Genomic DNA, 26,672 nt, shown 5'->3' with positions numbered 1-26,672 from the left:
GGTCTGTGCTGTTCTAACCCACACTCTCTGTCCTGGAACCAGAACAGGTAAGTCCTTTGTCTTATGCCTCATGTTGAATGACTTTCTCTGCTTCGCTTTTAGTTCCTTGTCTTTTTCCCTGAAAACTCTGAGGTTTGGCCAGGCTGGTTTCAATGCTTGTGGGGTGGTAGGAACTGTTGATCTTATCCTCCTCCCCATCAGCAGTTGTGCTGGACTCAGCCCGTGAGCCAGTGGTGTAGCTCTGTAAGCTAAGAGAGCTTTCTGAGGGTCTGGACTTTTGCTGAGCAGCTGTTTAACTGTGCGGACAGCTCTCTCTGCTTCCCCGTTGCTCTGGGGGGTAGTGAGGGCTGCTGGTCGTGTGACTGAAACCATAGTCCTGGGCAAAAATGGCAAAATCTGTGGAAGCAAACTGAGGGCCATTGTCAGTCACTAAGATTTCAGGTACTCCAAATCTTGCAAAGATTATCTTCAGCCGCTCCACAGTTGTAGATGTTGTCAGGGTTGGGAGGTTTGCTACTTCGATGTATCGGGAGTAGTAGTCCACCACCACAATATAATGTCCATTCTTCCACTGAAAGATATCCACTGCCACTTTTTGCCATGGTCGTGCTGGTAGGGGCGTGGTCATTAAAGGCTCTGTCTTTGTGAATACTGGCAACAGATTTCGCCCTGAAAACACTTTCGGAAACTTAGCTCTGTACTGATGGCTCTTCTCTTGTTTCTCCTCCTGAACTGAAGCTATCTGTTGAATCAGGTTCAACTTTATTAAAGCAGGGAGTCCCATTAGTGGCATCACCAGGTTTGCCACCACGTATACATTCTGCCTTGTTTCTTTTCTTTCAGTTTTAATGTGTGCTCTCTTGATGCCCAAAACCTGTAAAGGACAGTTATCTGGACCTTTAATCTTTTTAAGTGGTGTCATAAGACTGCCATCACGTGCTCTTGAGTACATGGAAGATGGAATAGCTGTAACTGAGGCACCTGTGTCCAGTTTAAATGTTACCTTCTCTCCATTGAGGCTGATTTCTTTTAACCATTCCTCTTCAGTTCCTTCTGTGTTAACTGTCCCCATGAAAACTACGTATGTCATTTTCTGTGTCGCTGTCCACAATAGCTTCCACTCTTTGAGATGATCTGCAGACCGCAGCGAAATGTCCCTTTTTTTGCACTTATGACACTCAGCCTCTTTGGCTGGGCACTGTTTCCATGGGTGTCCTGGCATTTTACCACATCTTTTACATTTGTCATTGTAGTATGTCTTTTTGACAGTGCTTGGCTTGTACATAGACTGCTCTGGCCTGCGTGGGGGAGCTTGTCTATAATGTGTTCTCCCTCTGTTTGTGTTTATGGCATCCACATCAGCACCTTTAATTTCTGTGTGTGTCCCTTGTAGTAGTTGTTGTTGCTTCTTTACTTCTTCCTGCTGCCTGACCTGGGTTATTGTTTTTGCCAGCATCAAGTCTGGGTCTAACTGAAGTCTCTCTGGTAGCTTGGAGTCCCTTATCCCGACCACTATGCGGTCTCTTATCATTTCCTCCTTTAAGGTGCCAAATTTGCAGTGTTCCGCCAGTTTATGCACATCTGTGATAAAGTTCTCTGCAGACTCTCCTTGTTGCTGTCTGCTATTAAACTTAGCACGTTCATAAATGACATTGTGCTTACCAACAAAATGTTCACCAAAGGCTTTTGTCACTTTTGCATAAACTGCCTTCTGTTGGTCCGTTAGTGGTAATGTACTGAGAATGTCGTCCCTCTTGTCGCCCATTACGTACAGGAAGGAGTTGACTTGGTAACCGTCTTCTTTTCCATCTAATCCTGACGCCAGTCTGAACCTCTCGAACCATCTTATCCATTGCGGCCATGAGCTGGGCTCCTCGAAGCTGAAATTGCCAGGAGGTGTGATGGAGAATATATGATCTGCCATTTCCCCGTCTCTGTCCGGGCTCCGTGTAGCTTTAGCTCAGCCTCCCCATCGGCCAGGTAAACAGTGACGGTCTCTACTGGACTATCTCAGACTAACTTTACTCAATTAACACCGCTAGCACCTACTTTATACTCACAGTAGGTTTGCCTCTTTCTGACACTATGTAGAAGTGTTTATATGCATGAAAGCAGACTCCAGAGACTTTAGGTAAGTTGAACACAACTTCCTTTACTCGTGCTTCATAAAAACAAAACAAACTCACACACTTCTTCTACGCTGCTCATCCTTCTCAACACACCTTAAAGGTGCCACCTATGGACCACATGTGCTATTACACTGAACATCTGTACAAGAACTGCCTGCATTCCAATCTCGAATCCCGAAACAGTGAAAAAGTAAAACAGTATATGCTTAATCATATATGGTGTACATAAGGAACAGTGGTCATAGGGTGCCCTGACAATGTTGTGAGATCTGCACCTGCAAGCATAAGCACCTGCAATGTTACAAAATAAGTCAGAAGAATATAAAGGGACCTGAGCTGCCATTTCAGTGATTGAGGTTATGGCAGCAAGACACACTGCTCAAGAGGTCATTGATCTGGATGTCCAAGATAATCAAGCAGACAGTGATATGGAGGAGGAAGTGAGTTCTTACTTTGAATGCACTCTGAATTCAAAGCGAGCAGAGTGCATGCAAAGACTATTTTGGAAATAGCATTTTTTGGGGGGTTAAATATTAGTAAATGTTGAATTAATAATTAACAGTTATATTTATGTAGTTATGAGGATTTTTAATGATATATCAGTGAAGACAGGGTTTTATGGTTGGAATGGTTATAAATGGTTATATAATAAACCCCACAGTTCTAGAAAATTCTTGCCAGTTTTCAGTTTCAGTAAAGTATATTTAAATCAGTGTGACTGATTTCATGCCATAGGTAAAATAAGCCATGATATTGTGTGATTGTAGATGTTTTTCTAAAGCTATAATATTATACTCTCCCCACTCTCTGAAACATTAATTAAAAGTAGACGGCCTTTCGATTTCATAAAATCACTGAAATTTAGTTCCCTCTGAAATGTGGTCATTGTTATATATGTTTATTTTTGTAATATCTGAAGAAAACAAACAAACAAACAAACAAACAAACAAACAAACAAACAAACAAACAAACAAACAAAAAAAAAAAACCCAAAACAAAACAAAAAACAGGCCATTCTTTGGCTGGGAAGTTATTTAATTTGAGGGGATTCCCTAGCAAATAATGTGCATGAAATCACTCATTTTGCACAGTCAAGCAGACAGAGGAAGTCCATGTGCGCATGCACAGGTTTACCTGAGTCATCATCTTCTTCTTTTGGGTTTTAAGGCATCCGGCATCCAGTGTTGGATTACTGCCATCTACAGGTTTACCTTGACCGTGCACTGACAGTTACATCATTCTGTCACTAAACAAACAGCGGATCACCACACCAAGGTGCTGACCACCGATATTTATTAGTTTGGTCCTGTGTTTCCTTTCCTTCGCAACATAATGTCTTTTCTTCTTGCTTTCCGTTACTGTAGTCGGTCTTTCCAGTTTCATTTGCACACTCACGTCCTCCATTTTTCTCTCCTGTTTCAAATTTGTATTCCACAATGCCTTGTGTGAATGGGGAAAGCCCACCACGTGATGTATGTAGTATCTTGTACTGGGTCATGGTGAAGCAGGAAAAAATAGTGGCGAATTTAGGGCCACACAACCCTAAATCCATTCACTATTCTATTTAAAAATAATAATAATAAAAACACCTAATAAAATTGGAAGTATGTGATTCGAATTCAGTAGCTTTCGGTCCATTAAAGAAAAATAATTGGGTGTCAGGGAAAATTCTTTTTATGATCTAAACTTGAAAAATCTGAAAGGCAGTCTACCTTTAAGGAGTAATCACCCATCCAGAATATTCACCCATCCAGAATTATTCTAGAAAAAAAATGATTAATCACCCATTTATTAATGTCAGATAGGCTATTTATACAGTCTAAGTAAATCTGTGGTTCAAAATTTTGTATGGATACTTGTGTTGAGGGAATTCTTGGGCCGGATCAGAATTGACCCGGACCACTGTGAAGGTATAGAATATGAACAGTTTTTAAGGGTTAATTAAATTGTCATGCATGATGACCCTAAGCTTACTGCCAGAGCTACACTGAAGTGGTTTAAAACCAAGAATCTTAATGGCCCAGTCAAGAGGAAGGGCCAAAGAATTTCAGCTTCAAGATGTGCAAAGATGTAATGCAAGGCACTATGCTGGTTTAGAGGTGAGAAATCTCTTTTCTGGCAGGATCTTGGGCAGAGTGATTAACAGGATACAAATAACCTCACTGAAAAGAGGAGGTTTATTTTTACCTTCTAAATCTTCTCAGCCTATCGTGTCTTGCCTCAGTGAAGAGGTCTGGGACATGCATAACTGAAGCCATCATTGCCAGTATGAGCTGTTACTGATACATTCTCACACATGTTAACTTTGGTGCAAGAACAGATTAACATGTATTTTGAGAAGCCTCTTTAGTACAGTTTTAGAGCATAGCGTGAATGTTAATTGCAGTGTGTGTGGCTGATGCTTATCTGGAACATACATACTATTGGAGGTAAGTGGGCAGTTGGATGTGCTTGCTGATTTAGTGACCATCGTTTATAGTAATATACAGTGAATATAAGCTTGTGATTAATGTTGCAAATCACTCCAAATGATTCTTCTAAAAGAATGGTGGAATGGTGGTTCTTTACTTTTCTGGTTCCCTGTGGAAAGTGGAAAGAATGAATGATACAAATAAGGTGAGAGAGACGTTGTTGAGGGCACTCTATCTATCTATCTATCTATCTATCTATCTATCTATCTATCTATCTATCTATCTATCTATCTGAGTGTGAGAAAAGGCAGATGCATATAGTGTGCATCAGTGTTGTAGTCGAGTCACTAAACCTCGAGTCTGAGTCCAGTCTCGAGTCCCCAGTGTTCAAGTCCGAGTCAAGTCCAAGTCATTAAAAAAATTTGAGTTGAGTCCACTATTGATCCGAGTGGTGTCCGAGTCGAGTCCAACACTCCAACCGCACCATTTGACGGTGGCTGTTTCAGCACCATTAACATTAGTTTGTTCCTGAACATGACATATGAACAAGTGAATGTGCATTCTCTTTGTCAGGGAGTGCGAAGTATTCTGTCAGAGATGGTTGGGAGACAGATGGAAGTGCAGAAGGTGTGTTTATTAATACAAGTGAAGACAGGTAAACAATCCAGAAAGGCAGGCAAAATCGTAAACAGTGAAATACAATAGGTCAAGTGAGACACAAACAGGCTATCGTAGACTCGGCAGAATCAAAGAAAAGAAACAGGAAATCAGGGATCAGGAAACCAAACCAGGAAATAAGGCTCAGTAATGTGTCAGCAACACAACTCAATACTTTGCAAAGTGCATTTTCACAGTTTTTATATAGGTGCGCTGTTTGCACCTTAATCCTGTGCAGGTGCGAGTCGTTTATGGCACATGCGTGAGAGTCCGCTTGGTGTGCGCACTGTCTGGAGCGCGCCCAAGAGTCTATGGGCCCTGTCACACTATAGCGTTTTGTTCGACGTTTGGTTGCGTTTTTAAAAATTTGAGAAACGCCGGGGAACGTCGACGTTCTTCAAATTAAGTTTCTAGGTCAACGATGTTGTAACATTCTTGTAACGCTTGGGTAATGCTCAGCCAACGTTCCCTCAGTGTCAGGCGACGTTTGTGGTCCAAAATAGCAGCAAAACCTAGCGTTCTCATAGCGTCCACAGCGCTTTGATAGCGTTATCATAGCATTTGGGTAGCGTCTGCCTTGCGTCCAGGTAATGTTCTGGACGTTACACAGACGCTGGAAAAATTCAGAACGCTGACAGACGTTAGAAAGATGTTGAAAGAGCGTTACATGAGCGTTAAGAACGCTCGGCGAACGCTGACGAACGCTGAAAAACGTTGGCGACACGCTGGACAGACGTTCGATGGACGTTACACAGGCGTTAGGCAAGCGTTACCCAAGCGCTAGGCACGCACTGGACACTCGACCCTGATGGGCCGGCGTCCGCCTAGCGTCCAGGGAACGTCCTGACTTTCGAGTAACGTTCGAGTAACGCCCGCAAACTTTCGTGTAACGTTCCTCTAACGTGTAAGTAGCGTTTTGATAGAACGTCCTGAATTTTTGTGCACACCCAAAACTATTTTTCACCCTCAGCGTTCGCCGACGTCCCTCGACGTTCCCCAACGTTTGCCGACGCTCGTCTAACTTTCTTGTAACTTTTTTCTAACGTTCTCGACGTTCCTCTGCGTTTCGCAACACGTTACTCGAACGCTGGTGAGAACGTCGTAGTGTGACAGGGCCCTATCTGATGCACATGCCAAGGCGTGCAGGTGTGACACTTTTACACGAAATTAGTACAAAATTAATGTAAACATAAATATCTTATGCCAAATTATTATGGCATGTTATAAAAAATAAAGAAAAAATCTGAGTCCTCGTCTCCTATTTCCGAGTCCTAATGCAGTTAATGCACGAGTCCGAGTCATCAGTGCTCAAGTCTGAGTTAAGTCACGAGTCCTTAAAATTAGGGCACGAGCTGGACTTGAGTCCGAGTCCTGGACTTGAGTACTACAAGCCTGGTGTGCATCAACGGATCTTATTATTATCCCCCACCACAAAGTGCACAGGGGGATATAGGAATGGAGTTCATCCGTCCATCCATCCTTCTGTCCCTCCATCCTTTTCAATCTGGACAAGTTTTCTCAGAAACTACATAAGCTACATCAATGAAACTTTGCATGCTCATATTACTATTCATGGTCTAAGTTGAGTTCGAAAATAATTTACAATTAATTATTATTTTCAGAATTATGGTCCTTGATTTTTGTTATTGGACTTTGTACAAGTGGACTCAATCTGGACAAGTTTTCTCAGAAACTACATAAGCTACAGCAGTGAAAATTTGCATGCTCATACTACTGAAAAAAGCTGGGTTGCATTTTATGAAGGTATCATAGCACGACATCATGAGTTAAAGCAATGGGCTTATAAGGTTGTAAGTTTTAAGAGCTTTTCATAAAATGCTTGTGGCGGGGGATAGTGATGACCATGTCTTCTTGTTTAGATTATGGAATTTTGTCTTCTTTGGTGGGCTAATACTGCAATAATGCAAGCAACTTATCGAAGAATTTTTCATGACATTTGTTGTGCTCTTCCTCAATTGCACACATTAATTTCATGGATGTGAGTGCACACATACAGATCCAATCAGAGGCTGTGTCCCAAATAACATAATGCTCACTAAGTAGTATACTTAATAGTTGAAGTATTTATTATGTGTGGTCAGCCACCAGGTCAAAATAGTTTGGTGTTTTCAGAGAAAAACACATAATGACAGATTGAGCTGGTGAATAATGAACACACCTCATATTTTATATAACAAACCTGCCTTGCGAACGCATTCTTGATTTTATCAAATGAAATTGCTGTTTATCACTTTTTTTTAACTAATTCACATGCATTTTTCTGAAATTATTCCATGGTTTGCATTCTCACGTTCTTTTCTCTCTCCTAAGTAGTTGTTGCTCCTCTCAATCATGGTGTAGCCAGGCTTAATACATGCCTAAAGTTGGGATGTGATGATGTTTGACATGGAGTATCTGAGCTGGTACATGATGCATCCATACATATCCAAATGTCAGATCCAGACCAACAGCCATGATACAGTAATGACTGGCAAAATGACTGTTTTGGCTTGTAAATACATTAATCGTCCTCGTGTACCTGGATGTAAAGGTTGAATCCATAAAAATCAGTCTATGTTAGAATAGTAATACTGTATAATTGCATGTGTTTATATGTTTGTGTTTGCCATATGTAGTTCAAGTCTAAAATTATTTCTGCAGTGTTTCGACATACCTCACTACTACTTGCGCAGTCACTGAGTGAAAATCATGGAAGAATGCATGGATTAGAAACAGCTTGATGCAATCAAGCTCACTGGTAGTTGGTTTTGGTCAACTATGGTCCTGTGGTTTGTTGAAGTTTTAAAAAGGCATTGTCACTTGTGTGTGTGTGTGTGTGTGTGTTGTGCCTGCCTTGGCAGGCAACACAGATATTTAAAGTGCCAATTAATGAGAGGACCCAGGAGAGCAGTAATTGCATCTTCGAAACACCCCAATCCTTTCAACCCTACTTCCTATCTGGCCTCTCTTTTGTTATACAATACCTTAATTAAATTTTAAACAAGCAGAATATGTAGAATAGTTAACAGTGTAACCAGGTAATCGCATATCTATTTTTTAATATTGTTCTTCAGATCTTCAGGAAAAAATCTATCCATAAACATATAAATACAGTGTCTTGCAAAAATATTTATCCCTCTTGGTGTTTGTCCTGTTTTGTTGCATTACAAGATGGAATGAAAATGGATTTTTGGAGGGTGAGCACCATTTGATTTACACAGCATGCCTACCACTTTAAAGGTGCAAATTGTTGTTTTATTGTGACAAAAACAATAATTAAGATGAAAAAAAAACAGAAATCTGGAGTGTTTATAGGTATTCACCCCCTTTCGTATGAAACCCCTAAATAAGAGCTGCTCCAACCAATTCACTTCAAAAGTCACATAATTAGTTGATTAAGATCCACCTGTATGCAATCAAAGTGTCACATGATCTGTCACATGATGTCTGTATAAATCAACCTGTTCTGGAAGGACCCTGACTCTGCAACACTACTAAGCAAGTAACATGAAAACCAAGGAGCACTCCAAACAGGTCAGAGACAAAGTTGTGGAGAAGTATAGATCAGGGTTGGGTTATAAAAAAAATATCCCTAAGTTTGAATATCCCAGAGAGCACCATTAAATCTATTATAGCAAAATGGAAAGAATATGGCACCACTACAAACCTGACACGAGAAGGCCGCCCACCAAAACTCACAGACCGGGTAATCAGAGATGCAAAAAAGACACCAAAGATAACACTGAAGGAGCTGCAAAGATCCACAGCGGAGATGGGAGTATCTGTCCATAGGACCACTTTAAGCTGTAGACTGCACAGGGCAGGGCTCTATGGAAAAGTGGCCAGAAAAAAAGAAAAAAAATAAGAAAACACTTTTGGAGTTTGCCCAACAGCATGTGGCAGACTCCTCAAACACATGGAAGAAGATTCTCTGGTCAGAAGAGACTAAAATTGATCTTTTTGGCTATCATGGGAAACACCATGTGTGGCGCAAACCCAACAGCCTGAGAACACCATTCCTACAGTGAAGCATGGTGGTGGCAGCATCATGCTGTGGGGATGTTTGCCATTTGCAGGGACAGGAAAGCTGGTCAGGACTGAAGGAAAGATGGATAGCACTAAATACAGGGCAATTCTGGAGGAAAATCTGTTTGAGTCAGCCGGAGGTTTGAAACTGGGATAAAGGTTCATGTTCCAGCAGGACAATGGCCTGAAACATACTGCTAAAGCTACACAGGAGTGGTTTAAAGGAAAACATTGAAATGTCTTGCAATGGCCTAATCAAAGCCCAGACCTCAATCCAACTGGAAATCTGTGGCATAACTTGAAGATTGCTGTACACCAACACAACCCATCTAACTTGAAGGAGTTGGAGCAGTTTTGCCTTGAGGAATGGGCAAAAATCCCAGTGGCTAGAAGTGCTCAGCTAATAGAGACATATCCCAAGAGACTTGCAGCTGTAATTGCAGCAAAAGGTGGCTCTAAAAATATTGAATTTGGGGTGAATTGGGGGGGGGATACGTATGCACACTCCAAATTGTTGTTTTTTCATCTTAATTATTGTTTGTGTCACAGTAAAATGACAATTTTCATCTTTAAAGTTGTAGGCATGTTGTGTTACTCAAATTGTGTTACCCCCCCCCCCCCCCCCCCCCATCCACTTTAATTCCTGCTTGTAATGCGACAAAACAGGACAAACACGAAGGGGGATGAATACTTTTGCAAGACACTGTATGTCTCATCTCATCTCATTATCTCTAGCCGCTTTAGCCTGTTCTACAGGGTCGCAGGCAAGCTGGAGCCTATCCCAGCTGACTATGGGCGAAAGGCGGGGTACACCCTGGACAAGTCTCCAGGTCATCACAGGGCTGACACATAGACACAGACAACCACTCACACTCACATTCACACCTACGGTCAATTTAGAGTCACCAGTTAACCTAACCTGCATGTCTTTGGACTGTGGGGGAAACCGGAGCACCCGGAGGAAACCCACGCGGACACAGGGAGAACATGCAAACTCCACACAGAAAGGCCCTCGCCGGCCACGGGGCTCGAACCCGGACCTTCTTGCTGTGAGGCAACAGCGATAACCACTACACCACCGTGCCGCCCGACCCTGTATGTGTATATTGAAATATGCACAGTTTGGTGCTAATTTGTTAGTTGGTGCTGGATTTTCATTATTCCTGTTAGTGGTTAGAATTTAGTGGTGGTGTGCCACCCTGATGTCACAGGGAGACATTGCTGGCACAGTTACAGTGTTGTTTAAAAGGAGAAAAAAAGGAATCTCAAAAATAAGGAATAATGTTCAGGTTTCACTGTTTCTAAAAACAAAGAGTTATTGAGTAATGGTGTTGATGGCAGTATTAGCATGAAGGTTGAATCTTTGAAGCCTGATCTGTTTGAGCAGAGTGTATAAATGATGAAGTGCGAGAGATAGACAAACTAAAGTGCTGCTGCATTAGTCTCTTTAGGTAGTGATGAAGCAAGAGCTAAATCCCAGTGGTGCTGCTATCACAGGATAGTTGAGCAACTTTATGGGTAATATAAGAAAGGAAACTGTTAACCAATATGAAAATAGAGCAACATGTCCATGAAAAATGCTTAATCTGAAAACACTGACTCAGAGTTTCATGACAAAATAAATCTTGTATGTCGTTGAATATAATTTGTTAATCATAAAGTTTAAACTGCAAGTCATTCAAGGTGTATTTTTTCTTGAATATCTATTGTTAGAGCTGTTGCTTAGTAACTGTCTGATCGCCTTGTTTAAATGCATAGCCATCTGGCTGACATCAAAACCAAGACTTATAAAACAAGTTTGTGAGAAGATACTTTAGAGGAAAGTCTTTAGACTTGTAAAGACACTCTAGTGTTTTAACATACTAACTACTACATGATACCTACTGATGCTCCTTTAGTGTTAGATTTAAGAAATGTGTGTGGGAATTGAATAGATGCATTATCAGAAATGTAGGTTAATTATTCAGAATTGTCTAAATTAATAATATGTCATATTATATGTCAATAATATGTCAATAATAATATGAAATTATCTTTTATGTGTTGTTCTAAAGCCCTGCGATGACCTGGCGACTTGTCCAGGGTGTATCTCGCCTCTCGCCTATAGTCAGCTGGGATAGGATCCAGCTTGCCTGCGACCCTGTAGAATAGGATAAGTGGCTACAAATAATGGGTGGATGGATGGATGGATGTTGTTCTGAATAATTTTAGTTCAAAACAGATTCTTGAAGGACCACACAATTAATAGAGAGCTGAAGTATTAGTTCATGCACTGACCACTGTGTGGCAGCATCTAATCAATTTTGGGTCAAATTGCCCTTTCACTTGTATGCTTGGTACATTAAACCACAAACGTATTTTCATGTGGTGTGTTTTATGTAGCTTACAGCCTAGAATAGCTTGTGCCAATTGGCATTGGTATTATCTTGGAAGTGGGATTTTTTTTTTGACAAGTTTTGATCATATCTATGAGTGTGTTCGAACCATGCTGCAGTTGGCTAGGAATAAAAATTGTGTGTGTGTGTGTGTGTTTTCCATAAAAATATAAAACCAAGTTAAACTTAGAGTCTTAATAGCACTGGAAAACCCAGTTTGAACTTTTGATGCAGTGTTCTGCTTTGAGCTCAACCCGCTTTTGAAATCCATTCTTCATGGCTCCTCTCTCCTTGACTGCTGATATCTTGCTTTCAGCACATCTTGTCATACACCATTCAACGTTTGAAGAATGAAGTATATTTGCACAGCAAAACTCAGAGTAACCTGCTCCAGAATGAGGGCTGTGCTGATCTGAAAACAGTGGCCCAACGCAAGGCTTAACTTCAACTCCCATGCAGAAAACCACTGAAAGTACTTTTGGATCAGTAGCAAAGTGGGATTTCTGTCAACAATTCCCATATCCACTGGTCTTTCCCTTGGGTATGCATGTTTGCTTTCTTCTTCTCAAAAGTGTGAAGGCAGGCATGATATGTTTGTTTCACACCCACTCACACACTTACCCACACATATAGAGTAAGTGGTTCAAGTGGATCCAGGAGCTGAGTGACTTTAGCCGGCTGCAGGATCTTGGTGGACTGTAGAAAAACACTTTTCAACACGCTTGTCTGAGCGTGTGCAAAAGGGTCTGAGAAAGGTAGAGGCACACAAAGAGAGCACGAGTGTGTCTGGAGAATGTTTAGGTTTGAGGACTGTTGGGGAATGTTTTACCAGTGGGCTTCTGCTGCTTGCATAGGAACGATGAGTGATTTGAAATACAGAAGGATTATCTGTAAAAAAAAAAAAGTACTCATTAGTAGAGCTATAGCTTATTAGTACATAAGCATCTGCCTCTTGTGTGAAATCTATTGCGAATGTGGATTGTTTGAAAATGTGTATTGATATGGGAATGAAATAAAAAAAAAGAACAGTATCCATGCTGTTGTAGTTTTGAGTTATAACAGTTATTCCACAAAATCAAGCCGTACATGAGCTGATCATCTCATGTACGACTTGATTTCATGGAATAATTGTTTTATCTTATCCACATTCACTGGATTTTATGGCAGAGCAATAGGGCCAGGGTTTTATATTTTATTTGGAAACTTCTGAGAAAAAAACTCAGAATTTTTGAGATTAAAGTCGAAATTTTCGAGAAAAAAAGTCAAAATTTTCGAGAAAAAAAAGTCAGAAATCTGTAGAAGGCGGGCTTCCATATGGAAGTGACACTCACTCGCGGCCGGTAGACATGAATGGCTGAGACCAGAGCCATGGAATTCAGAGTTGTGACAACCGGGGTACAGGAAGTTGGTTGGTGATGTGATTCACGTAGATTCAAATACCTCTAGGCAGCGGCTTTCTGTTTGCTAGAGACTAACACAGAACCACTACATAACAAGCAAAACCCAATCCCGAAATAACATTTGATTAAGTCGTCCATTTCAGCAGCACTAAACACAGTAGTAGCAGACTGTGGCAGCGGGGGCGTGGTCAAGTGCCGGTCTGTGACAGGAGGGCGGAGTCAGGGAAGGTAAGTGGCAGACTCACTACACCTGATGTCAATTAACCTGTGTTTGTGTGTGTCTTCCCAGTGACTGCGCCCTACTTAAAGAGGGAGAGCAGAGGAGCTCATCCCCGAACCAGACGCCGGTTGTGTGTGTGTCTGTGTTAGTCACTGGATGTTTCACTGAAAAGTGTGGCAATAAAAGCCGTGTTTGCGAACCTGATCTCTGTCCTGCCGTCCTCTGTGCTCCACGGCTTTTATTGCCACACTTTTCAGTGAAACATCCAGTGACTAACATAGACACACACACCCACAACCGGCGTCTGGTTCGGGGATGAGCTCCTCTGCTCTCTCTCTTTAAGTAGGGCGCGGTCACTGGGAAGACACACACAAACACAGGTTAATTGACATCAGGTGTAGTGATTTTGCCACTTACCTTCCCTGACTCCGCCCTCCTGTCACAGACCAGCGCTTGACCATGCCCCCGCTGCCACACAGACTAAGTCTCCGTCAGCTCTGAATGACCTGGTACTTCCTGGTAGCCGAAATTTGTGACTTTTTTTCTCGAAAATTTTGAGTTTATTTTCTCAAAACTTTTGACTTTTTTCTCGAAAATTTTGACTTTTTTCTCGAAATTTTTGACTTTTTTTCTCAAAAGTTTTGAGATTGTTTCTCGAAATTTTTGACTTTTTTTCTCGAAAATTTTGACTTTTTTCTTGAAATTTCTGACTTTTTTCTCGAAATTTCTGAGTTTCTTTCTCAGAAATTTAAAAAATATATGTATTTCTTAGTGGCACTATCGCTCTTCCGTAGGATTTTGAGAAACAGAGCATTTTTATTTTTAGTAAATTTGATAAATAAAAAATTTATACAAAACATCCGACAAAATCATTTCCACTTAGAATGTAAACAAACCAGTGAAATGACAGTAGCAATTTGTGAAAAATGCTATAATAATAATTCTTGAAAAATTAAAAAAGATACATTCTTACCATCAAATACTTTCATTTCATATTTTATTGTTTTTTGTTTTGTATTTTTGGGGTTTTGTTTTCAAGTAGAGTTTTTATTTCATCCTTGATTAGTTCAGCAACACACTCTGCCATTTTGTTTTTCTCTACTCATGGTATAAGAGCTGATAGCCTACAGTAGTAATAGAGTAGCCAGTCAGAGCGCACGATTGCTCATATCCAGTGAATGTGGATAGAATAATTTGTAATATAACAACTATAAAATATGATATAGCTAATATTATTATTTATAATAATAGTGTCTGCCTCTCGACTGGGAGACCGTGAGTTCTACTCATGGTCGAGTCATACCAAAGACCATTATTAAAACGGTACCTACTGCCATCTGGCGAGGCACACTGCAATACAGATGTGAGTAGGGGGTCAAACTCTCGCAGTTACCAGAGGACTGGCCCCTCACTGTAACCACAGCTATGTAATAGGCGAGAGGCCGAGGGTTACTAAAACAGAGCTCGGTGCCGCCCAATACACCTCAAGGGCCTGGTTAGTACTGGGACAGGAGACTTCCTGGGAAGATCAGGTCCTGGCATGGGAAGGAACTTTGAACTTTAGCATTATTATTATTATTATTATTATTGTATCATCATCACATGAAGCAGGTCTGATATGGATTGAATCCTAGTGAGGCCCAAACTTAGTAATTTGTTGTCACCATACACACATGAGCCATGACCCTTTCCAGCTCTTTGCTGTTTCCTTATGAGAGTTAGCGACCACTGACTATATGAAATACAGAATCAATGTAATGTAGTGTATTATGAATATAAAAAGGCACATGTACACAAACAGCAAAACCTAAAACTTCACAACAAATGTGAAAACTCAGTGACAAACTCAAACCACATCAACATTAATTGCATATCACATGCTTGTTGCTGACACAGTGCGTGTCAGTCTGAGGAACCACAGAAAATGGAGAGTTGAATAATGTTTACAGTAGGAGGAAATATGAAACTAAATTAATCTACGAATGCTTTTATACGTGTGATAGTCATACACCGTGTCCAATCAGCAATATGTATGTTATGTTTAACAAGGACTTACCCTTTTGAATTCATTTTGATGTGTTTTTTGAATTTGTTTTGATATATTTGTTACTTGCGAAAATCAGAGATTTTTTGCATGTTGATCTGTCCATTTGTCCGTTTGTTTGTTGGTGTTCAAACGTCATCATTTCTTGACCAATCTTCACCAAAATGCACAGGACAACTCATTAGGGTCACACAAAGAAATCATTCGTTTTTGGTGGGTCAAGGTCAAAGGTCAAGGTCACCAAGGTCAAATCTTGTAAAAACACCTAATCGGCCATAACTTCCATTTCTTTGTGATTTTGGCAAGTATCGTGCTCTGCACGACTTTTCATTTTTTTGTTTTTTGGTTGTGTTTTTACGCTTCTTTCATCCATCCATTGTCCATGCCACTTATCTGTCAGGGTCACAGGGAAGCTGGAGCCAATCCCAGCTGACCTTGGGTGAGAGGTGGGGTACACCCTGGGCAGGTTGCCAATCTATTGCAGGGCTAACACAGAGACAAACAACCATTCATACTCACACCTATGGGCAAGTTAGAGAAGCCACTTGACCTCATCAACATGTCTTTGGAATGTGGGAGGAAACCGGAGCACCCGGAGGAAACCCATATAAAAAACATGCAAACACCACACAGAAAGGCCCCAATCAGCCATGAGGTTTGAACCCAGAACCTTCTTGCTGTGAAGTGACAATGCTAACCATTGCACCATCATGCCGCCTTACTTCTTCCATACTTCTCTGTTTTTTCTTCACCTCTCAATTCAACCTCAGGACGTAGAATACCTCTTTCCCCCCCATGAAGGCCCTTTTTTCTTGTTTCTTGTTTTTATCTGGGGTTTTAATATTTTGGTTTGGAAAGTCTCACAGTCCTGGCAGCAAATCCGAAACACAGTGCAGACGTAAATGTCCCATTAAATAAAACTCTCTCTAGAGCTTGCCTGAGCCTTGTTTTTCAGGCCTAACCTTGATGTTCTTGGGAGAAGTGTGGTTTTCAGTCTGAGTGAAATTTCAGTCCCGCTTCAACATGCTCAAATGAAGGGGATGTGGGAACATTGACATGTCAGCCAAGCTGTTCATTAGTGTGTCTCTCGTTCTTTTATCAAATCCGATCTGTTCACAGTTCTCTTTTTCTTCTCCAGTTCCTTCCTCTACACTGAGGTATTTTACTCAATTCATGTCTCCAATGAGAGATGGAATATGTGCCACTTCATTCTTAATACTCAAATACAAGTAAGAGTAATCTGTTACACAAACTAAGAGGCAGTGTATGTGAGAGATACGTACTAGTTGAGCTCACGCAGTGTGTGTGTGTGTGTGTGTGTGTGTGTGTGTAAGTAAGTAAGTAGTATTTTGTAAATTCTCTGCTAGATCAGCACATTTGCTTTGTACCTGCATTCAATGCCTGCTGCTTTATGACAGCAAATAAATAAAATAAAATAAAAATAAAAAAATTCCCCAGTCTTCTCCCAGTGCATGAATTTCACTTTCATGTAAGTGTATAGGTCAGGAGCCAACAGGGATATCTTTGATGAGAGATGAACTGTGAGATTTACTGTGTCGGTAGTAATGGGTTTAATGTTTTGTTTAATCTGTCACCTCTTTACACAGATCTCTTAAAAGAGCGAGAGGAAATGAAGGATGGAGCATCTTTATACTTTTTGTTTCAAGCTGTCCACTAATGAAGAATTTTGGCTGTAAATGTTCAACTACATAGTAAATGCTTAAGACATACACACACATGCTCCTGAGGCTATGTATCCTGGCCTAATGGTTGTATAGAATGGGGTGAAAAAGTGTATCGAGTGTTTTTTTTCCCCACGTTCCTAGCTTTAGCTGGTCACCGATTGTACCTAAACTTTCCTTTGGGGATGTGGTTTCCTTTCTGGTTCTTTGGTCACTTCCTTTCTGCATGATGTAGACAATATTGTACAACCCCGATTCCAAAAAAGTTGGAACAAAGTACAAATTGTAAATAAAAATGGAATGCAATAATTTACAAATCTCAAAAACTGATATTGTATTCATAATAGAACACAGACAACATATCAAATGTCGAAAGTAAGACATTTTGAAATTTCATGCCAAATATTGGCTCATTTGAAATTTCATGACAGCAACACATCTCAAAAAAGTTGGGACAGGGGCAATAAGAGGCTGGAAAAGTTAAAGGTACAAAAAAAGGAACAGCTGGAGGACCAAATTGCAACTCATTAGGTCAATTGGCAATAGGTCATTAACATGACTGGGTATAAAAAGAGCATCTTGGAGTGGCAGCGGATCTCAGAAGTAAAGATGGGAAGAGGATCATCAATCTCCCTAATTCTGCGCCGACAAATAGTGGAGCAATATCAGAAAGAAGTTCAACAGTGTAAAATTGCAAAGAGTTTGAACATATCATCATCTACAGTGCATAATATCATCAAAAGATTCAGAGAATCTGGAAGAATCTCTGTGCGTAAGGGTCAAGGCCGGAAAACCATGCGGGGTGCCCGTGATCTTCGGGCCCTTAGATGGCACTGCATCACATACAGGCATGCTTCTGTACTGGAAATCACAAAATGGGCTCAGGAATATTTCCAGGGAACATTATCTGTGAACACAATTCACCGTGCCATCCGCCGTTGCCAGCTAAAACTCTATAGTTCAAAGAAGAAGCCGTATCTAAACACGATCCAGAAGCGCAGACGTCTTCTCTGGGCCAAGCCTCATTTAAAATGGACTGTGGCAAAGTGGAAAACTGTTCTGTGGTCAGACGAATCAAAATTTGAAGTTCTTTATCAGGGACGCCGTGTCATTCGGACTAAAGAGGAGAAGGATGAGCCAAGTTGTTATCAGCGCTCGGTTCAGAAGCCTGCATCTCTGATGGTATGGGTTTGCATTAGTGCATGTGGCATGGGCAGCTTATACATCTGGAAAGACACCATCAATGCTGAAAGGTATATCCAGGTTCTAGAGCAACATATGCTCCCATCCAGATGACGTCTCTTTCAGGGAAGACCTTGCATTTTCCAACATGACAATGCCAAACAACATACTGCATCAATTACAGCATCATGGCTACGTAGAAGAAGGGTCCGGGTACTGAACTGGCCAGCCTGCAGTCCAGATCTTTCACACATAGAAAACATTTGGCGCATCATAAAACGGAAGATACGACAAAAAAGAACTAAGATGGTTGAGCAACTAGAATCCTACATTAGACAAGAATGGGTTAACATTCCTATCCCTAAACTTGAGCAACTTGTCTCCTCAGTCCCCAGACGTTTACAGACTGTTGTAAAGAGAAAAGGGGATGTCTCACAGTGGTAAACATGGCCTTGTCCCAACTTTTTTGAGATGTGTTGTTGTCACGAAATTTAAAATCACCTAATTTTTCTCTTTAAATGATACATTTTCTCAGTTTAAACATTTGATATGTCATCTATGTTCTATTCTGAATAAAATATGGAATTTTGAAACTTCCACATCATTGCATTCCGTTTTTATTTACAATTTGTACTTTGTCCCAACTTTTTTGGAATCGGGGTTGTATTTTAGTTCGTTCCAACCAATTTATGCACACTCAAATGCTCTAAAAAAATCCTCATTACATACAGCATCCATCATCGCTTACAAACAACCATTCACACTTACATTCACACCTACGGTCAATTTAGTGCCACCAATTAGCCTTACCTGCATGTCTTTGGACTGTGGAGGAAACCAGAGCACCCAGAGGAAACCCACGTAGACATGGGGAGAACATGCAAACTCCACACAGAAAGGCCCCCGTCTACCACTGGGCTCGAACCCAGAACCTTCTTGCTGTGAGGCGACAGTGCTAACCACAACACCACCGTGCCACCATTATATACAGCAATATTTGCATATTTTGAACAACAACAAGAAAATATATTCTTCCTGGCACTGAAAATTTAGGACAAGAGATAACTGTTTATAGTAGTGAAAGACATTTTTGGTATTGGCCTTTTTCTTTAGTAGTAGACAATTGCTTAAATATATATTTTTAATGCAGTTTTCATTTCAAGATTCTTCATGTTACTGGGAATGCTAGTCAGAACAGAGCTATAAAATACTAGACCTAGAATACTATAAACAAACACATTTGCTCACACACACACACACACACACACACACACACACACACACACACACACACACACAGATAGGCAAAAAAGTGGATTACTCATGTCTAAAAACGCAGCTTTTCCCCTTCCTGAAGTCCTCTCTACATGTTTTTGGTGCAGCTCCTTTGAAGACCCCTGTGACAAGGATAATCCGTTTGATCTGGATAGGTCAAAGCCTTTCTGACAGGACTTAATCCTCTCTCCCTACTCCTGTGCTAAGATGGTAGATACATCAAGCTATGCTGTTCAATCTCTACCAGTTTCTTAAACCAGAAAAAAAAGCAAGTTAGAAGGAATCCTAAACAATGAAGTCTGTACCAGATCTTTCCATCATTGGGTAGGTGGGCCAAAATCTTTAGGAACAATAGAACCCCCTGAGGCTGAACTTTGACCTTCAGGTTAACAAGGTTTTGATCGGTATATCAGCTTCTTAAATGGTGACGCATGGTAAACCCTTGTAATTCTCAATTAAAGGGATGGCCTGAGGACAGCCAGTGAGATAGACAGTGTTCTAGAAATCCTTTACAGAGAACAGTCTGCTTTGTAATCTCTATTTTTTCTTTTCATAAGGAGTTTATCTAAGGTAAGAAAACACAAAGATAACAGTGAAAGACACAGTGATGTTGAAATTATCTCAGTTTGTAAATTTATCCCTATAACAAAAGAGAACAAATGTACCTTATTTCAAAATTGGTCAGGACCCAGATTATATCTATACAGTTTTTACTTACAAGCTAAATTAGTTTTGTTAAGAATATTGGCATGGGCTAATGGCTTTTCCCCCTGTACCTTCTTTGGATTATTCTTATTAAGTATACACCACTGATAATAACACAGTTATCTGTCACTACATATTCAAAGTGTGTGTTGGACTGGCAAAATATTACACAAGACGACAAATGATTATTACAAAAAAAAGAGAAAGAAATGCATTAATTGAGTTTCTTTTTGCTCTTCCAATTTTTGATGGACTGTCTGCAAAATATGTGTATTTCAATTTGTCTGTGTGTGTTCTGCAGAGTGTGTGAGTTAAGTGGAAGGCATTTCAAAGCCTTCTTTGAGTTGCTGACAAGCACAGTTATCTATAGGGCAACTTTAGATCCTGCCTGTCAGTCAACCTTAGGGAGGTGAAAGGTCATTGCCTAGAGTGGTACACTGTGTAAATGGAGCCAGAGAAAGAGAAGCAAATATGTTGTCCTCTGAAATACCCCCACCTCCCACCCCTTTTTTGGTGAAAGTAGTTATACCTACACCAAACAAAATTCACTTACTGAAATGTGTAATTCAGTGGTTGAGCTATCCAGAGGAAGGTGATGTTTCATAATAACTCTGAAGTCTAAAAGCAGTGAATGTATTCAATCTTTGCTATTATGATGGCTATCTCCTCCTAGTGATGAACTATAGATGATGCATACTGTACAGCAGTGATTCTCAAGATCAGTTCTGGAAGCCCTGCTGTTTTTATCCTGTTACAAACACATGACTGAGCCCACAAGCCCCAGTCATTAAGCTCTCTATGATTAGGATGGTTGTTTTCAGGCAGCAAAAAAAAAAAAAACCTTAACATGTACAGGACTCTGGGGCTCCAGGAGCAGAGCTGAGAATCACTGATATATGATTGAAAATTCAGCACTGTTCACATGACATGTTAATAAATAAACCAATTTATACCACAGTCATACAGGAACTTATATGGTTCCTCAATAATGTAAGGCTAATAATAACCCAGATAAGAAACACAAAAACAAAACCAGAGTATTATTCTTTAACAAAAAAAAAAGTATAATTGTTGATATGGTAAGGCTTGGAGACATTTATTTAAAATTTATGGAAGAAGTCTCAGGTATCAGTGCTTCATGACTGTAATTAAGTTTTCTACCACAGGAAAGTCTTCTTAGTTGTATTACTTATATTAGCTTGTAAGATGACATATACTGATCAGCCATAACATTATGACCACTGAGAGATGAAGTGAATAACATTGATTACCTCATTACAATAGCACTTGGCAAGGGGTGGATATATTAGGCAGAAAGAGAACAGTCAGTTCTTGAAGTCGATGTGTTGGAAGCAGGAAAAATGGGCAAGCGTAGGGATCTGAGCTACTTTGACAAGGGCCAAATTGTGATGGCTAGATGACTGGGTCTGAGCATCTCCAAAATGGCACATCTTGTGGGGTATTCCCGGTACGCAGTGGTTTGTACCTACCAAAAGTGGTCCGAGGAAGGGCAACTGGTGAACTGGCAACAGAGTCATGGGTGTCAAAGGCTCATTGATTTGCATGGGGAATGAAAGCTAACCTGTCTGGTCCAACTCCCCAGAATAGCTACTGTAGCACAAACTGCTGAAAAAGTTAATCCTGGCTAAAACAGACAGGTGTCAGCATTAACTTTTTCAGCCAGTTCATCTGTTGTCCTTCCTTGGTTCACTTTTGGTAGGTACTAACCACTGCATACTGGGAACACCCCACAAGATGTGCCATTTTGGAGATGCTCAGACCCAGTCATCTAGCCATCACAATTTGGCCCTTGTCAAAGTTGCTCAGATCCCTACGCTTGCCCATTTTTCCTGCTTCTAACACATCAACTTCAAGAACTGAGTGTTCTCTTTCTGCCTAATATATCCTACCCCTTGACAGGTACCATTGTAATGAGATAATCAATGGTATTCACTTCAACTGTCAGTGGTCATAATATTATGGCTGATCGGTGTATGTGCCCTGAAAAAAAATGAATAAAATAATTGGTAGTTTGAACAATACCATTCATGGTGTACGGTATTCCTGCTTCACACCTGCTGTTCTCAGCATATGCTTCAGAATCAAATCAATATCTCTGATGGACAATAAACTACAACCCCAGTTCCAAAAAAGTTGGGACACCATGTAAAACATAAATAAAAACAGAATGTGAAGATTTGCAAATCATGGAAACCCTATATTTCATTGAAAATAGTACAAAGACAACATATCAAATGTTGAAACTGAGAAATTGTATTGGTTTTTTAAAAAAATATATGCTCATTTTGGTATTTGGTAATAAAAATTATAGAAGGATGAATGATATATACATGTTTCAGAGCAATATGCTGCCATCCAGACAAAATCTTTTTCAGGGAAGGCCTTCTTTCTTTAGCAAGACAATGCAAAACCACTTTCTGCACATATTAAAACTGCAAGGCTCCATAGTAAAAGAGTCCGTGTGCTAAACTGGCCTGCCTGCAGTCCAGATCTGTCTCCCATTTGAAACATTTGGTGCATTATGAAGCACCTGAATTGTATTATCAGGCAAGAACGGGACAACATTTCTCTTTCAAAACTACAGCAATTGGTCTCCTCAGTTCCCAAACATTTACAGAGTGTTGTTAAAAGTAAAGGTGATGCAACACAGTGGCATATGTGCCCCTGTCCCAACTTTTTTGAAATGTGTTGCTGACATCAAATTCAAAATGAGCATATATTTTTCAAAAACCAATCAAATTTGTCAGTTTCAACATTTGGTATGTTGTCTTTGTACTATTTTCAATGAAATATAGGGTTTCCATGATTTGCAAATTATCACATTCTGTTTTTATTTCCAGTTTACACAGCATCCCATCTTTTTTGGAATTGGGATTGTAGAAATGAGCTGGTACATAAGCACCAAACCAGTATTCTTCTAGCAGTATAATTAGGCATACTTCAAAGACAACTTTTTTTTTTTAGAAATTGTGTACCTTTTTAAACCAAATCTGAAACAAGCCAGAAACTGTAAGTAAAAACAACCAATGTTAATACCAACATTCCAGTCCAGATTTAAGTGAAATAACATGTGTTCTAGGATGTGATTAGAAAAAAGTAAATAATACATTACTAACATATGTAGGCATAGTCATAATTACTCACACAGCATAAGTTAAAGCAATTAGTATAATTTACATACTTTTTCATACTGCAGAATCAACAAATCTAAAATGATATATGATGACATTGATCATAAACCACATATTCCCAAACAATTAATGTAAATGTCAGCACACTAGAGTAGATTTAAGTCCATCAAAGTGTTCGCTGTCAACAAGTATACAAGCAACAGAACAAATGTATCACACACACACACACACACACACACACACACACACACACACACACACAATGCATTACATGTGTTAAAAGTTTATGTAAATGTTTATATTTGCCTTTAATTCATAAAGTATGAATAAACATTATGAAAATCATATTGTGAGCGGCACGGTGGTGTAGTGGTTAGCACTGGTGCCTCACAGCAAGGAGGTTCTGGGTTTGAGCCCAGTGGCTGATGGGGGCCTTTCTGTGTGGAGTTTTCATGTTCTCCCCATGTTTGCGTGGGTTTCCTCCGGGTGCTCCGGTTTCCCCCACAGTCCAAAGACATGCAGGTTAGGCTAATTGGTGGCTCTAATGGTGCTTTTCCACTACCAATGCGGCTGAGTTGGGCTGAGTCGAGCTGAGTGGGGCTGTTGGAGTTGCATTTTGACTACAACCACGCTGAACCGTGCTGGCTGGAAGTGGGTGGACACATTGGGTGGAGTTAGCGAAAGTGGGTGGACATCACGTGATGTCGTTAGGCGGCACAAACAGTGACATCAGTGACCTTTTAAGTGGTAGTCTCACAACCCGGATAGTAAACAATAAACATGGAGGACATGGAGTCGTTAGTGTTGCTGGTCTTGGTGCTGTGGCTTGTTGTCACCAACAACGCCAACAGATACTGGCAAGAGCGTATAGATGAGGTGAGGCACAGAAAGAAGCCTTTGTCGTAATTCTTCTTCTTCCGGGTTTACGGTGTTTACAGATCCCAGCGTGCTCGCGGGGCATGTGTGGGCATGTGAGGACACTCCTCCTCACCAATCAGTGCACAGGGGAGTGTCTCCCCACGCCCCTAGCCCCACTCTGCTCGGTTGGGCTCACTTCAGCCCCACTCCAAAACCGTGCGAGTTTTGGGTGCTAAGTAAGGCTGAAGTGAGCTCAGTCGTGCTGCTCTTAGGTAGTCGAAACGCGAGCCGTGTTGGGCTGAAGTAAGCTGAAAAAGGGTAGTGGAAAAGGCCCATAAATTGACCATGGGTGTGAATGTGAGCGTGAATGGTTGTTTGTCTCTGTGTGTCAGCCCTGTGATGATCTGGCGACTTGTTCAGGGTGTAACCTGCCTCTTGCCCATAGTCAGCTGGGATAGGCTCCAGTTTGCCCATGACCCTGCACAGGATAAGCGATTATGGATAATGGATGGATGGAAAATCATCTTGTTTATTTTTTTATACCTAATAGACATGTATGTTAGCAGCTGTGGGGGGAAAACAATGTTCCACATTCAGATTAATTTTATTCCAGTGCTTTTGTTCCTGTTGATCTGTGTCCAAAGATTTCCACCTTTTCAATATGCCAAAAGTGGACAGGACACCCCTATGCCCCCATTATATATTTAAGGTCAAAATTCCATTCGACTTACCCTTAATGTTTGTCCCAACTTACTTTGTATTACTTTGCATTTTGTATCAGCACCCTATGTTCTTCAAAATAAGCTTAAAGTAATCAAAGCAAGACAGTCCAAAATTAAATCACATTTCTTCCTTGACAAGTTTTTTTGTTCACTTCTTTTTGCATATTCCTTTCTTGACCATGTTTGGACTTTTTCTTCCTTCTCACTTTATGATTGGCCAATGGTTAGTTGATATAAAATTGCTAGTGGGAAGGGGGAAGTGGAGAGTGACAAATGAACTGACCAACATAATTTTTCCAAACATTTTGAGAATACAGCCCTGTGATGACCTGGCGACTTGTCCAGGGTGTACCCCGCCTTTCGCCCGAAGTCAGCTGGGATAGGCTCCAGCTTGCCTGCGACCCTGTAGAAGGATAAAGCGGCTAGAGATAATGAGATGAGATGAGATTTTGAGAATACATTGAAAAAAAGGGACCAATAATAGTTAAAACCCGACACACAGCCTGAAATCTGGACCGTCTGGGTCAAAACCAGATAGGTGGCAACCATATTGCTGTCAATGTTAGCAGCAGGTGCATGAATTTACTTTATAAAGATCAGGTGTACTGCAAATGGACCTGCTTATTGTGTGTGCGCGCGCGCACATGCATGACTCACGTTAATTATTGATATAGGTAGGCAGACAGATTGCACATTTGCCGGCAGCATGTGTTATGAGAGCTATTGCACAGTGACCACTGACAGAACAAGAGAAAGCAAGATGTTAAGAGACAAGAGATTGTAGCAGAGAGAGAGAGAGAGAGAGAGAGAGAGAGAGAGAGAGAGATTTACCTGTGGCTGTGCATTGAATGATCAAAGTGCTTAGCAGCATCATTGTGGGAGAAAGAGGGAGAGACCGGAAGGTTCTTGTGATTCTTTGAGAATTTAAGAATGTATATAGGAAAGTAAAAGATGATGATGTGGAATAGAGCCTGAAGAGTATATTAGTTAATAGTTAAACAGGGATAGAGTGTTTGGGTGAAACAGGAATTGGGACAGAAAAACAGGGTGCTGGTGTTCAAAGATGATGAGCAGGCAAGCTTGTTTCTATCGTGTTCCTCCTCAGGAGCTCCATAGGAGAAACCAACAGACAGATCCACCCAAGACCAAAGCCTTACCCAGTGTCATTGACATGAAGGTAAGAGCGTTAGCATTAACTTTCTCAAATGCACAATATTCAAAATTTCAAATGAGACACATTCTGACTTCAAGCCAGTTCATACATTAAATAGGTAAGTTAAATTTTGTTTCTTCCTGTGAAGCTTATAGCATACCTGTTGAATGAAATTAGATCAGAAAATGGATATTTTCTGAGATGTTTGAATTAATAGTTATTATTGTTGATCTTGAAACAGTTGTGGCTCAGTTGGAACTGGTATAAAAAAATTAATTATTCCATGCTCTAATAATGTGGCTAAAAATGAAAGAACTCATCCCTGTTTTGCTTATTACAAAAGATAACGTCAAGTTAAAGCTAGTTCTGAGGAGTTCTTGTTTTGGATTTAAAGAGGTATCAGAAATGGCTCAGGATTCCACCCAAGGCGTTTTGTGGATCATCAGTTGTTTGCCAGGTGCTGGCAATAAAAATTGTAGACTGCCATGAACAGCTCACACAGATGCATACCATTGACCTGGTAAACTGCAAAGTGCTGGAATCTGGCTTTATTATACTTCAAGACAAAAGTCATTATTCAGTTGTTAATATAGTGAACATAAATGTAGGTATGAATAGCAAAAGCAATACTCTAATTACATACTCATATTACAATAGGCCTGCTAACTTTAATATGCATTG

The 26,672-nt window shown here is 40.5% G+C and overlaps 1 protein-coding gene across 11 annotated transcripts in view; it reads left to right on the top strand.

Annotated features, from left to right (window-relative positions):
• Positions 1 to 26,672, top strand: part of LOC132893007 (ERC protein 2) — a 684,550-nt gene that overhangs the window by 117,740 nt on the left and 540,138 nt on the right. For 7 of the 11 annotated variants that reach the window (XM_060931688.1, XM_060931689.1, XM_060931684.1 and 4 more), the window contains one exon: positions 25,944 to 26,015. The exons of the other annotated variants lie outside the window; for them this stretch is intronic. In XM_060931688.1, the coding sequence (XP_060787671.1) occupies positions 25,944 to 26,015 (72 nt within the window). The remainder of the gene's footprint in view (positions 1 to 25,943; positions 26,016 to 26,672) is intronic. 11 annotated transcript variants of the gene reach the window in all.

Source organism: Neoarius graeffei, chromosome 10, assembly GCF_027579695.1.
Source record: "Neoarius graeffei isolate fNeoGra1 chromosome 10, fNeoGra1.pri, whole genome shotgun sequence".
In the NCBI taxonomy this organism is placed as follows: domain Eukaryota; kingdom Metazoa; phylum Chordata; class Actinopteri; order Siluriformes; family Ariidae; genus Neoarius; species Neoarius graeffei.
Note: the sequence above shows the minus strand (reverse complement) of the source record. Positions and strands in the feature narration are given on the sequence as shown.